The 13,540-nt window shown below is 38.3% G+C and overlaps 1 protein-coding gene across 1 annotated transcript; it reads right to left on the bottom strand.

The window, feature by feature from the left end:
- Nucleotides 1-7,914: 7,914 nt before the first annotated feature.
- LOC134804134 (ubiquitin-conjugating enzyme E2-22 kDa) lies at nucleotides 7,915-13,424 on the bottom strand. The gene is made up of 3 exons (XM_063777079.1): nucleotides 13,276-13,424; nucleotides 9,035-9,187; nucleotides 7,915-8,368 (listed from the first exon to the last, which is right to left on the bottom strand). Exons 1-3 carry the CDS (start codon nucleotides 13,336-13,338, stop codon nucleotides 7,985-7,987), a joined length of 600 nt encoding a protein of 199 aa, XP_063633149.1. The 5' UTR covers nucleotides 13,339-13,424; the 3' UTR covers nucleotides 7,915-7,984.
- Nucleotides 13,425-13,540: the final 116 nt, after the last annotated feature.

Raw genomic sequence — 13,540 nt, forward strand, 5'->3', positions numbered from 1 at the left:
ATTCCCAACAGAGGGCCATTAGAGTATTTTTTTCGTTGGGCCTATTTAAATAAATCATACAATTATTCAACGGTGGTGGTTTTGGTTGGGCCGTGGTTGGGCCTATACACATTTGTTTGATGGTTGGTTAATTGAACATTTGGCCGTATGGCTTGCTGTAGGACCAACTGCAAAAAAATAAAAAAGGGCAATTTTTTCGTTGTGCTTCTGTTTGCAAATTCAACAATTACCCAACGGCAAGTCAGGTAGGTCGGTAGGTAGTCGTGCACCAGGTTGAAGGCCCAACACAGCTTGTCCCACAAAGGGCCAACATTGTAACTTTAACGTTGGGCCTTGTGTAGGATTCTTACAATACTACCGTAGGTAAATAGTTGTGTAATTTATAGTGTGCCGCCTACAGTCTAATTATGTAATGGGCTTTTGTTTACGAATCCTACAGTTACCCTACGTTAAGTAAGTGGTTGTGTAATACGACGTTGGGCCTTTGTTGATAAATATTACAATTACACTACGGTAGGCATTGGTTGTATCCACATGAAGGCCCTAGGCTAGGCAGCAGTTGTTGTTAATCTTCTCTGTATCGTTCCAATTTTAGTATATGTACTGCCGAAGCAAGTACACTTACTATACACTCTAATTTGTATATAGGTATACTAACCGCACTTCGAAACTTCGTAAGCGAGATTTATGTTTTTTGGGATTTAAATTGAGAAAATGTTGGTAATATACAATTTTTTAAATTTATGTATAAATTTTATAGTTATAGCTATTAGATTTATAAGTTACTTTAAAAAAAATATTATGATTATATCCGGAATAATGGAGAAAATAACTATAACTTCGATGTTTGGAGACAGTAACGCCATCTAGTGACGCCACAAGCAAACTCAACTGGTATTGTTGGGCATCAGTACCACAGCCAATGTTGGTAAATGCGATATTTGTGCTCACTGGGCCAACGAATGTTATCGTTGTTTAGCCACCGGTACCAAAATACACAAAGGCCCATTGTTAGGCGTCAGGCCACAGCCAATGTTGGTAAATACGATATTTGTCATCATTGGGCCATCGGATGATATCTTTGACTAGCTAACGTTACCAAAATACACAAAGGCCCATTGTTGGGCATCCGTGCCACAACCAATGTTGGTAAATGCGGTATTCGTCACCATTGGGCCAACGAATGTTATCGTTGTTTAGCGAACGGTAGCAAAATACACAAAGGCCCATTGTTAGGCCTCAATGCTACAGCCAATGTTGGTAAATGCGATATTTGTCGTCATTGGGCCATCGTATGATATCGTTGATTAGCCAACGTTACCAAAATAAACAAAGGCCCATTGTTGGGCATCAGTGCAACAGTCTGTGTTGGTAAATGCGATATTTGTCGTCATTGGGCCATCGGATGATATCGTTGATTAGCCAACGTTACCAAAATAAACAAAGGCCCGTTGTTGGGCATCAATGCTACAGCCAATGTTGGTAAATGTGATATTTGTCGTCATTGGGCCATCGGATGATATCGTTGATTAGCCAACGTTACCAAAATAAACAAAGGCCCATTGTTGGGCATCAGTGCCACAGCCAATGTTGGTAAGTGCGGTATTCGTCACCATTGGGGCAACGAATGTTATCGTTGTTTAGCGAACGGTAGCAAAATACACAAAGGCCCATTGTTAGGCCTCAATGCTACAGCCAATGTTGGTAAATGCGATATTTGTCGTCATTGGGCCATCGGATGATATCGTCGATTAGCCAACGTTACCAAAATAAACAAAGGCCCATTGTTGGGTATCAGTGCCACAGCCAATGTTGGTAAATGCGATATTTGTCATCATTGGGCCATCTGATGATTTCCTTGACTAGCCAACGTTACCAAAATACACAAAGGCCCATTGTTGGGCATCCGTGCCACAGCCAATGTTGGTAAATGCGGTATTCGTCACCATTGGGCCAACGAATGTTATCGTTGTTTAGCGAACGGTAGCAAAATACACAAAGGCCCATTGTTGGGCATCACTGCCACTGCCAATGTTGGTAAATGCGATATATGTCATCATTGGGCCAACGAATATTATCGTTGTTTAGCCAACGGTACCAAAATACACAAAGGCCCATTGTTGGGCATCTGTGCCACAGCGAATGTTGGTAAATGCGATGGTGGGCCAATACAAAATTAATGTTGGCTACGGAACGAACCTCATCCCAACGTTTTCCCTACCGTTGGCACCGTGGGCACCAACGAAAATGCTACTATACCTACTTGCCTTTAGTTGTAAATGTATGAACTCGCAATAAACACTAATCATAATCAAGTAATCAAGGGATGAAAACGCGCTGCAGCGCTGGTGGCCTAGCGGTAAGAGCGTGCGACTTGCAATCTGGAGGTCGCGGGATCAAACCCCGGCTCGTACCAATGAGTTTTTCGGAACTTAAGTACGAAATATCATTTGATATTTTTAACAGTCGCTTTTCGGTGAAGGAAAACATCTTGAGGAAACCGGACTAATCCCAATAAGGCCTAGTTTACCCTCTGGGTTGGAAGGTCAGATGGCAGTCGCTTTCGTAAACTAAACCTTAAACTAGTGCCTAATTGCCTATGCCAATTCTTGGGATTAGTTGTCAAGCGGACCGCAGGCTCCCATGAGCTGTGGCAAAATACCGGGACACGCGAGGAAGGAGGAGAGGAGAAACACTAATCATAATCAATGTGTAAACAGGGCCCATGTGACGCCCGGTTGCCCAGACACACTTACCCGTATTGACCTTAACATAAATTATAGTATCTTCGCCGTGTGTAACGCCCTAATCAAATAAAGGAAAGTTTATTATGAATATGCTTGATTTTTAGGGTTCTGTACCCAAAGGGTAAAAACGGGACCCTATTACTAAGACTCCACTGTCCGTCTGTCTGTCACCAGGCTGTATTTCATGAACCGTGATAGCTAGACAGTTGAAATTTTCACAGATGAAGTATTTCCGATGCCGCTACAGCAACGAATACTAAAAAGTACGGAACCCTCGGTGGGTGAGTCCGACTCGCACTTGTCCGGTTTTATAAATTTTTGGAAACCTTCGGCGCCAAGATTTCTTCATGAAGCACATTAGCATCATTTAGGATGTAGGGACAGGAAAAGGAACTAATCCCGCGAAGAGGAGACAACACACAATACCTGTGACGAAAAATAGGAATATTACTTGACGAATGAGGATATAAAGGAAAAAGATATGTTTATTATTGCACACACTAATGCACCTTCTTTTTGTGCTAAAACAGGAATAAAGCTAATGTAATTGAAAAGAAAATTGTGTACTTCAATGATTTAATTATTTTATTTTGGATAAATGAATTTATTGTTTTTTAACTAATATGTTCGCTTATAATTAAACTCAAATCGAATTCAACTATAATTTTATAGTAAAACAATTTATACATTTGTAAGAGTGCTAATACACAAACGTACATGCTGGTTGCACGCGAACCCACCGACAATTGTTTCAAAGCAACGATTGGATAAGCTGATATAAATTCTCTGATTATCTTAATTCATTAAAGTACCTAATCAAATACAAAAATAACGTTGGCTTAAGGGGACGCATATAGACTAGTCACACAGAATAGAAACCAATTGGTTTACATTTGAATAATTATTACCTTCGAAAAAAACGGAAGAAATATACGGATAATTAGAAAATTTATATTATAACTTCACTCACATAAATATTGAAGTATATCATATTACATCAAACCGTAGCGTAATAGCAGCTGCTTCAGCGTGGTAAAAAAAATAAATAACAAGCATCTGTTCGGCTCGTGTGTAACCAGTCTAACATGTGAACATAGGCAATACAAGACAACATATTGGGGACAAATATACTGTCTACTTTACTGATGTGCGGTTGGAAAGTTTCCAAAACTTCAGACACTTCTCATAAGTATTTTCGCGTGGGAATCGAAATTTTCAATTTCCAAAAAGTTTCCTTTGTTTCCTGTGAAATTTTCGATAACTTTTCCAACACGTTGGAAACATTCCGCAACTTGCACATCCGTAGTCTACTTATCATTTATCACCGCCACGCGACTGGCGTGTCCGGACGCCAAATCTTAACCCTTTTGTCCTGTAATCGTGACTTTAGAAGTACGAGGTGTCAGTCCGCGACGCTGGCAGTGCCCGGGTTAACCTATTCCTCTAACTATACACAAACACATTCAGTGCGGCATGATGCACATGTGGATCATGGATTAACGTAAGTGCATACTACGCACTGAATGTGTTATACACCTAACTAATACATGTTGATAAAAACGAAACATATAAAAGTTGCAATGTTGTTGTCTCGCTCAAACCCTACACGTGTGAAGACGTAGCCCGCCCGCGGCCCGGACAGCACCGTAAACCCAACCATCTAAAGTACTATTGTACCTAAATTATATTATGATTAACGTTAACCGAATGCTTAGCATTACAAAAAAATTACGTGTGAATTTCATGTTAAGGTCAGGTGGGGTATGAAAAACAAAGGGAAAGAGAGACTTATAATATGTATATAAGGAAAGGCAGCCGCTAATCCTTGCCAGAGCGATAATATGCTTTGCCTTGCATTATTGTGTAGCCAAAATCAACAAGTCTAGTCGAAAATTGTTAAGATGGACATCTCACTCGCACTCGCTGACAGCGTTAACTAGGGAAAGCAATAACCGGCCAAACTTCATAAGCGGTTTCGGTTACGGTTATGCCCGAAAAATAACCGAATATCGGTTATAATCGGTTACGGTTATTGTCGACGAAAACTTATAAATTTTCAATGAAGTAATTAAAAAAATACAAAAATCTTTGTTTCAGTACCTACAGTATTATGGAATGTGAGTAAGTCTTCGTTTTTTAGTAAAACTCACCAAATACAGTAAAAGTAAAATATGACCTTGGACGTGATACAATATTTAATAAAAATATTTCATAAATAAGGGAAGTAAATTTGGTATATTTTTGTTTTTAAAGTCCACGAATGACAAAAATCATAGTCACAGGCGTCCCAGCCAAAAATGGCAGGATTTTGTAGTCATTCGATGATAAAAACATACAATTTAAGTCATAAATAAATAACCGAAAATAACCGTAACCGGTTATTCGAGTTTCCAATATTCGGTTATGAAATTTTGACAAAATATTCGGTTATAACCGAATATTTCGGTTACGGTTATAACCGATTTGCATTCCCTAGCGTTAACACTTTATTTTTACTGTCACAGATTTTGGCCCCACAATAGTCCGGCTAAAGAAAGTGGAATACAGTTGATTCAATTATTTATTTCTTTACAGACCGAGTGAAGCGAAGGTTCCCCGTTTCAACTTGGGCAAAATTGCTTTTCTGCCCTCCTAAGCTAAAAGGACGTATTTTCAATGAAAATTTAATCCTAATACCGCTTTTTAGCTTAGGAGGGCAGTTTTGTAGGTATGTCCGAGTGTTCTCCTCTACAGGTCATATTTCTCAACTGATTCTCATTAACTTCTGTAAGCAGATTCAATCATTAAATGTTTTTTTTTGTCATTCACTTTTTTGGACTTTTTCCAAGTGAGGTCTACAACTCAAAAAGCCACTATTTTAGCAACCTTCAAATTCATATAATAAGATAATGGCGTAATTATTCTAGCTAGATTTGATTAACTGATTTGATAAATAAAATAAAACAGATAATCAAGACTAGATAATATGTACTTTTACGACACTAAAACCTGTATAATGATATTGAAAAAGAAATAAATAATTTCCCATAACATTTTGAGTTTCTAATTTAGAATTTCTAATTTAGTCTAGGTAATGAATAAAATAAATTTGCATACTAACCCCCTTATTCATAAAACTTTACGGGCCTGATTTAGTTAAATTATGTTTTATCCCTTTCTTACAAATACATAAGTCAAAATGACAGATAAAGACAAACGATTATTAGCTAATTGAGGTTTGTACCGCGTTTATGAATAAGGGGGTAAAAGAGTTTTAATAACATTCTTACATATATTATTTATTCCCAAAAAAGGAAATTAAGGAAAAGCTGCCGATAGAGAAATGTGCAATGAGATATAAAATATCAGTACCTACCTACATTAATGCATTAAACTAAAGATAACCCGAGATCGACTGTTCCTTTTTATTTTTACCTTAAATATTTGATCTGTACGGATATGATAGTTGATGGTGCTCAGAGCATAAAAAGGTCAACCACGGCGTTGCATGAACAAGAGATTTCCTTTGGCAGGATTGGTCCTTAGGACCCAAGGATGGATTTAAAAAGTGGAGCCACCCAGATTTATGATGCAGGTGGGGGGTGGGGGGGTTTTAAGCGTCTGCGACGTCTGAGGTTATAATTCTTTAAATTTAGGTTCTAAGTTTTGTATCATTTTCGACTAAATCAAAGATGTAGACATAGATTTCATCCAAATCGGTTCAGCGTTTATTGATTTCCCATACAATCCTACACCTTACCTTTCATTTTTAAGGGATTATTTTTGGATTAAAAACTATCCTATGTTCTTCCCCGGGACTTAAACTATCTCTATACCAAATTTTATCTAAATCGGTTCAGCGGTTCTTGAATCCCCATACAAATTACCACCTCCCTTTTTAAACCCTTTAGGGATTATTTTTGAGATTAAAAGTATCCTATGTTCTATGGACTCAAACCATCTCTATACCAAATTTCAACTAAATTGGTTCAGCAGTTTGAGCGTGAAGAGGAATAAAAAAAAAATTATTTTTTTCATATTTTATGTGTTTTTACTTCGGAATGGTGCCGGAATGACATCATAAATGAATTTGGCATCCCCGATTTATACAAAAACGATACCAAACTTGGCCTAGTAACTAAAATGATATAGATATCAAGATAAAGTTGAGATCCCCCCCCCCCCCCTAAAAATTAACATCAAAAATCTCGGTGGCTCCACTTCTTAAATCCATCCTTGGGTCCTAAGGACCAATCCTGCCAAAGGAAATCTTTTGTTCATGCAACGCCGTCCTTTAGGGCTTCCACCCTCGACTATGATGGTCGTTCTTGTCTACGTGACAGCGTGATAAAACGGTGTCCGTCACTTTCTATCCCACGGTGTTAAAAAGTGACAGTTATTTTATCAGGTGGATAAAGCCATCCATAATACGCTGGCTGATCGACCTTAGCTAAATAGTCTTCCTTTATTTAGTGATTTAAAAGGATGTAACACAATTTATTGTATTAATAATATCGCGTTAGACACGAATAAAGCACTAAATATGTGTACAAAACGCGAGTGTTAGTGCTTCCTTATTACATTTGGGCCATATTTAAACAGCTTAATAGCACTTGTGATATAGTAAAATAACTTTGTCTTTCCTGCTCCCGATGGGAGTATTCTTTATATAATTATCCGATATAGGTACACGCCCGAAACTATGAAGCAGTTGACCGCACAAACAAATTTTTATACTAAAACAGAAAATAAGTAGTGCAAAATATACTGTATTGCCCACAATTCTGACATATCGTCGGCCTAAGTCGCAAACCTCATAACTCCTCCGGGGGAATTACGAGGTTTGCGACTATAAGTATTGTTGTCCAAGGTAGCAATTACTAATTTCCTTGAAATGGAGTTACGAGGTTTGCGAATTAGGCCGACGATATGTTTCGTGACTTCCGGACTGTCAAATGTTTCGGCTTGTTAACCTAGTTACCACTTCATGTATTTGGATTGTAACTTTAAGATTTTGCACTACTTTATTCATTGTAGTGTTAATTTGTCTATTATAGTAGGTACGGACCGAGACGTTATAAATCTTCAGAAAACCAAAGCAATAATGACTCTGTGGAGTACCTTGTGATGGTTTTCACCTGCGGCAGTTACATAAATGAGCATAGCTGTGCAAACAGCACCATGATAGATCTATCCATAGAGTGCACTAGACTCGACTTTCATTCCCCATCTGACCTTACACCGCTTAAAGGATCTCACTAACTAAATATCTGCTCCGTCGCTCTTTCGAGGTTCCAATCGTAGGTGGAAAGCGCTACCCTGGCCTGGTCCTCGTTTATACCCATATCTAGGAGGACTTGTATTTTCTGGTTGCAATCGTGAATGGCGGTCGGCCCGCCCGCGTAGATGTTGGTCCAATGCCTCGCGGTGACATTGAAGAGGTGTTGGTTTTCTAGGTATTGTTTTGCGACGACCGCGTCCTGCGGGTCGTTGGGCTCTGCGGCGGACAACAGTACTTGTATGGATAGGAGGACGGTGCGGAGCGTGAGCGCGGCGGCCCACTGGTCTTTCAGGATGTCTAAGCAGATCGCGCCGGTGACCGACGATACGTTAGGATGCCAGATTTTTGTGATGAAACGGATCTGGAATTGAGAGAATTACAATGTTAACATGATTGACAAGTCTTAACTTCCGTAGATCCCGTCAAGAGCCCCGCCAAGGTGCCAGCTCGTTCCAGCTTTTGTTCAATAAAATTCAAATCTAATAATCTGTAAAAAAGCACCTTTGGCGGATCGAAAGGGCAAGTCTCAGGCACTTGACCTTTAGATGGAAGGTGCTAATAAGTTAACCCTTTACCAGGCTGACAGTTCAAAAATGACAATCGAATGTCAATCTTACTCATCGAAAATAGAACACATGTTTGAAGTGCCGTATGTGGGAAATATATATCCCTTAGCCTGGTAAAGGGTTAAATCAGTACCGTCTTTACCATAAGGGCACACGGGGCAAGTGCCCAGGGCCCCCATCCTCAGGGGGCCCCGAAGGATAGACAGTAACAGTATATTTGATACATAGAAGATCATAGTAGAAAAATGTTAGTTTAATTCGCTTTCTTTACTTGCCAAAAGGGCCCCAAATTCTTATGTGCCCAGGGGCCCAAGCATAGTTTAAGACAGCCCTGGTTAAGATGGTAAGAACATGATACCAGTCAGTTTATCATGACTTGCGCTTGACATATGAAGTCGCGCGGGACAACGAAAATCATAAATGGTAGTTAGCTATGTAAAGTATGTAATGTGAAACGGTACCTTGGGCGGATTGAACGGGTAAGTCTCAGGCACTTTGATTTCTAGATGGAAGGTGCCGCCCTCGTATGGCGTGTCGAGCGGCCCGGCGATGGTGCCGTGCAGTTCCGTCCAGCTGTTGTTCACCAGCTCCAGTGTGATCGCGCCTCCGGCCACCTGGAAATGCAGAAGAATCGTGTAACAGCTAAACTTCGTTTTCATTAGTGGTATATGATACGACTCAATATTTAGAGCGCACGGCAGCCGCCTGCTTCGAGCAGTACCTACCTAATGGGACACAGGCTAGAAAGTGAGAGAGAACTTGCCATGCGTTAGGGAGCGACAACTTGATTCGTGACCTTTCACTATCAAACATTTAGGCAGCGAAAATTCTGTACGTATACTGAAATAAGATTTCGTCATGTTATAGCAATATGTGGTTTAATACATTTTGCGGTAGAGTTCGCATGTGAGCGCCTTGGGGAGGTATAGTATAAAAAAGTGCATCTTCTCGCGTATGGCATTTGCATTGGTATAGCGTTCGTTCATTCACGAACTCGCCGAGTCAGAAAGTGATGGAAGTATGTTTTATCATGCCAATCCTGTTTAAACATACTATGACACGAAGGCCACGGACCGTTTGTTTCGGTGTCAGCGTCAAGCGTGTGTGCTCGGAGGGTGCATTTCGTGGTCGAGTCTATAGTTGTGCCGTTCTCGAAAACGTTCTCCGTTTTGTATGGAGAACGTCGACCGAGAATATTCTACATAGTAAACGGAGAACGTTCTCGAGAACGGCACAGCTCTAGTCGAGACGTAAGCCTGCTTCAGACGTTTTAAGGCGAAGCTTGTGGTACGCCTGATAACTACCTTTACTACATTGAATATCCGAATAAATTCGCAATGACCACATTATGCATATCCCTCATGATAACTTTCACTTTTTTGGCACACTGCCACCTAGTGAGAGTAAACAAAGGGATAGCCAAAACAGAATTAATACATGCGGCTAAAAATATTAATTTGTAACATCATTGTGTTGATTAAATGACTTTTCTTTTTAACCAACTTCAGAAAAGATGCCCATAATTTTATTTAAATGCTTTACCTTAATTTAGAGTAGATAAGGATGGTATTCCATCTGTCCAATATCTTGGTCCAATGTGTATTTACGTCTCACATTTTGCTTAATGAGAGAGTGAGACGCAATGACATTGAACAAAAGTATTGGACAGGTGGAATACCACCCTTTATAGCAACCTTTGATTATGATACCCTCTTTAAATTGTATGTTCTATCAATGATTACTTACGTAATTAATTGTGTAATCATTTAATGTTGATCCAAATTTGATTCCGAAATATGTCAATGTTGCATTATGTTACAGATCAAAATAATATATACATATATTAAATTCGATCATAATTTTGCATGAGCGACCCTATAATTTCTATCTCTTTCTAAAGATCTGTAGCTCTCTCTCTGTAATCTCTAAGGAGGACCCATTGGCAATTATACAAGTTATACAGGCTACCACATTGCTAGCCCTGTATAGTTCGTTTTTTTTAGCATTAGAAAGAACTCCACAGAAGCAAGCGTGCAGTTTTTATCAGGCTCTTTAATTGTTAATAATTATTGAATTATCTAATGTAGCATGGTCAATACATATAATTTACTTCAAATTATTACCGCTAAAAGTGCTGGATTTGGAACCACAAGCTTACATCTGCGAAGTTCTTTCTAATGCTAAAAAAAACGAACTATAGTATAGTATGCTGTAGAATTTGGGATATACTATGTTATTCAATCTGATAGACATACTCTCTGAAGCAATTACTATTTTAGCTTATTAACAGATACAGCAAGGGATAGCACAACAAAACAGTAGCCATATACAAACTAAAATGATACAATGTGGTACAACAATTTCAACATATAAAAATTCCTACAAACACTAAATTTAAAAAACCAGTGCGAGTAAAGTGCGAGTCGGACTCGCCCACCGAGGGTTCCGTAGTTTTTAGTATTTGTTGTTATAGCGGCAACAGAAATACATTATCTGTGAAAATTTCAACTGTCTAGCGCTCACGGTTCATGAGATACAGCCTGGTGACAGACAGAGAGACTGATAGTGGAGTCTTAATAATAGGGTCCCGGTTTTACCCTTTGGGTACGGAACCCTAAAAAATACCATATTATATATATGTTACTGTAAAAGCCCGAAGTACGGCAAAACCTAGGATTTACAGGTAAAACCTAGGTTTTACCGATGCCGATCGGTAAAAGCCCGAAATGTTTAATCTTACTAGTTTACTTCGGGCTTTACCAACACCGATATGGTAAATCCTAGGTCTTACCACGGCGACCGGTAAAATTTGAATCATGCACTGATTCTCAACCCCTCCCGCTCGCACCGCACGTAAAGTTAATCTTAACACATTATAAAAATATGTTAAACAAAAGCAGTTTAAATGATGAAGTTATTCACTTTGCACAAAGAAATGAATAATGGATCTTTATTTCTTTGACACTGACTACGTCCAGTCCAGTATAACAAGGTCACCTCTAACTTACCTGCTATACTTATAACCCTCGCGTCGAATGATGATATTCATGATCCATCCCTAGACATTTTATGGAAGTATAGCATTAATATTTAGGAATGTAACATTTAAGTAATAAAACACGGTAAAAACATATTTCACTAGACTTATAATTGGGTTTTCAAAACTATTATTAAAAACATATTTCTTCAATTATTTTTTTAACTTAGTTCAACCAAACGAGACATGAAGGACCTGCCATAGGGACCATCATTATTTGATGCGAGAGGTATAGAGGTCAAACTTTGAATTCCAATCTTTCACTCATAAGGAAGCGACTGAAGCAAATATTGTTCATTCCCTATTGTTAATTGTCTTCATTCTCTTGAGGCATGCTTGTGCTACTAATAATGTATGATCAAGGAATTTGATTTTTGTGTCTTCTTTAGGGTTTTTAGGGCCAGATGGTTTCGAATTGAGCAAAAACTATTGATCTTATCAATGAAACTTGTTGTAAACAATGACTGATATTTATTTAATTCTATATTGGTCATAGTTGACAACAAGTTTCATGTTATGGTTATTTAATTAACTAAGCTTAAGGGGCCCACTGATTAACAGTCCGCCGAACAGTATCGGCCTGTCAGTTAGAACCTAATTTTGACAGTTCCAGACAACTGACAATGACAGGCCGATACCGTGCGGCGGACTGTTAATCAGTGGGCCACTTTACTCTTTGTAGCATGAATGCCTTCAGTCCTTGATTTTTAGCAGCTAGCACCAGCTTTGGTGAATGAATCTGCAGTCACAAGCAGAAGTAGCTAAGTGGGCAAGATGGTCATAATCCACTGCACACTCTTGGTCTCACAACAATAAAAAGGTGATGTTGTTTTGAACATCTCACCACTTAGCTAATTTTGTTGCTGAGTGTACAATGCCGCTGACCTGATAGGCTAATGCTGAATGCTTAGGGGCTACTAAAATAATGAAAGATTAAAAACATATTGAACAGGTTTTACTAGTTACATTTTGGTTTTGATAAATAGGTGCTGCGCTGCATTTTTTTAGTGAATAGCCTTGCTTACAATATTTTATAAACCAGTTAGTCTTTGTTATCCAACATGAGCAATGATTTATTACAGTAATCATTGTTGTTTATGTTATTATAATACATGAGAATATAATGACTTTTTCCTGTTAATTATTTCCAGCATTTAAAAATCTTTAGTTCAATGATGAGTTAGTTTACAATTGGATTTCTTTACTTAAGGCCATTTTACTAAAGTACACAAATATACTTAAGGCCATTTATAGAGTTACTCAACAACAGCTGTTTAGTCTTAATGATTCTTTATTTTATTTAGATTTAACAAGCCCATAAATGACATTTTTCACTTACTTTAAGAGTGCCTACATTATGTTTCCTTACAAAAGAATGCTAAAGGGAAGTTATTTAAGAGATTATACAGATATTAAGATAATACTTTAGTAGGTGGATGCAAAAATTCGTAAATTGTTTTTCAAGCTAATTTAGCAAAAGGCACACAAAGATACGAAATAGGTTAGGCAATAAATAGAGAGACATTCGCAGCACATTACGAGGCACTTTGACCTCCAATAGCTCAGTATTCTCGCTAAAATACGACACAACAAAACTGCAAGTAATTGCTTCCATGAGGTTATTATTGCTAACAATTAATGACGTTTTCAAATTAAATCTCTCACCTCTTCGCTTTTCATGATTTCTTTGAATTCCCTTTTAATTCGTTTGGCTGATATATTGGCCATTATTAAAACCACTAATAAAAATCACCGAATGAACTAAAATTTAGTAGGGTTTTTGAAAGACAACAAAATAAGGATGGCTATTTAGCTTAGGGTTGCCACCATACTAACAAAATTACACGAGCAGTTGCTCAAATCGAAATAAATAAAGACGACATATTGCAATCTCCTTATGTATTTGTGGAGTAATAATAATCGTATAAAA

This window comes from Cydia splendana, chromosome Z (assembly GCF_910591565.1).
Source record: "Cydia splendana chromosome Z, ilCydSple1.2, whole genome shotgun sequence".
Taxonomy (NCBI): domain Eukaryota; kingdom Metazoa; phylum Arthropoda; class Insecta; order Lepidoptera; family Tortricidae; genus Cydia; species Cydia splendana.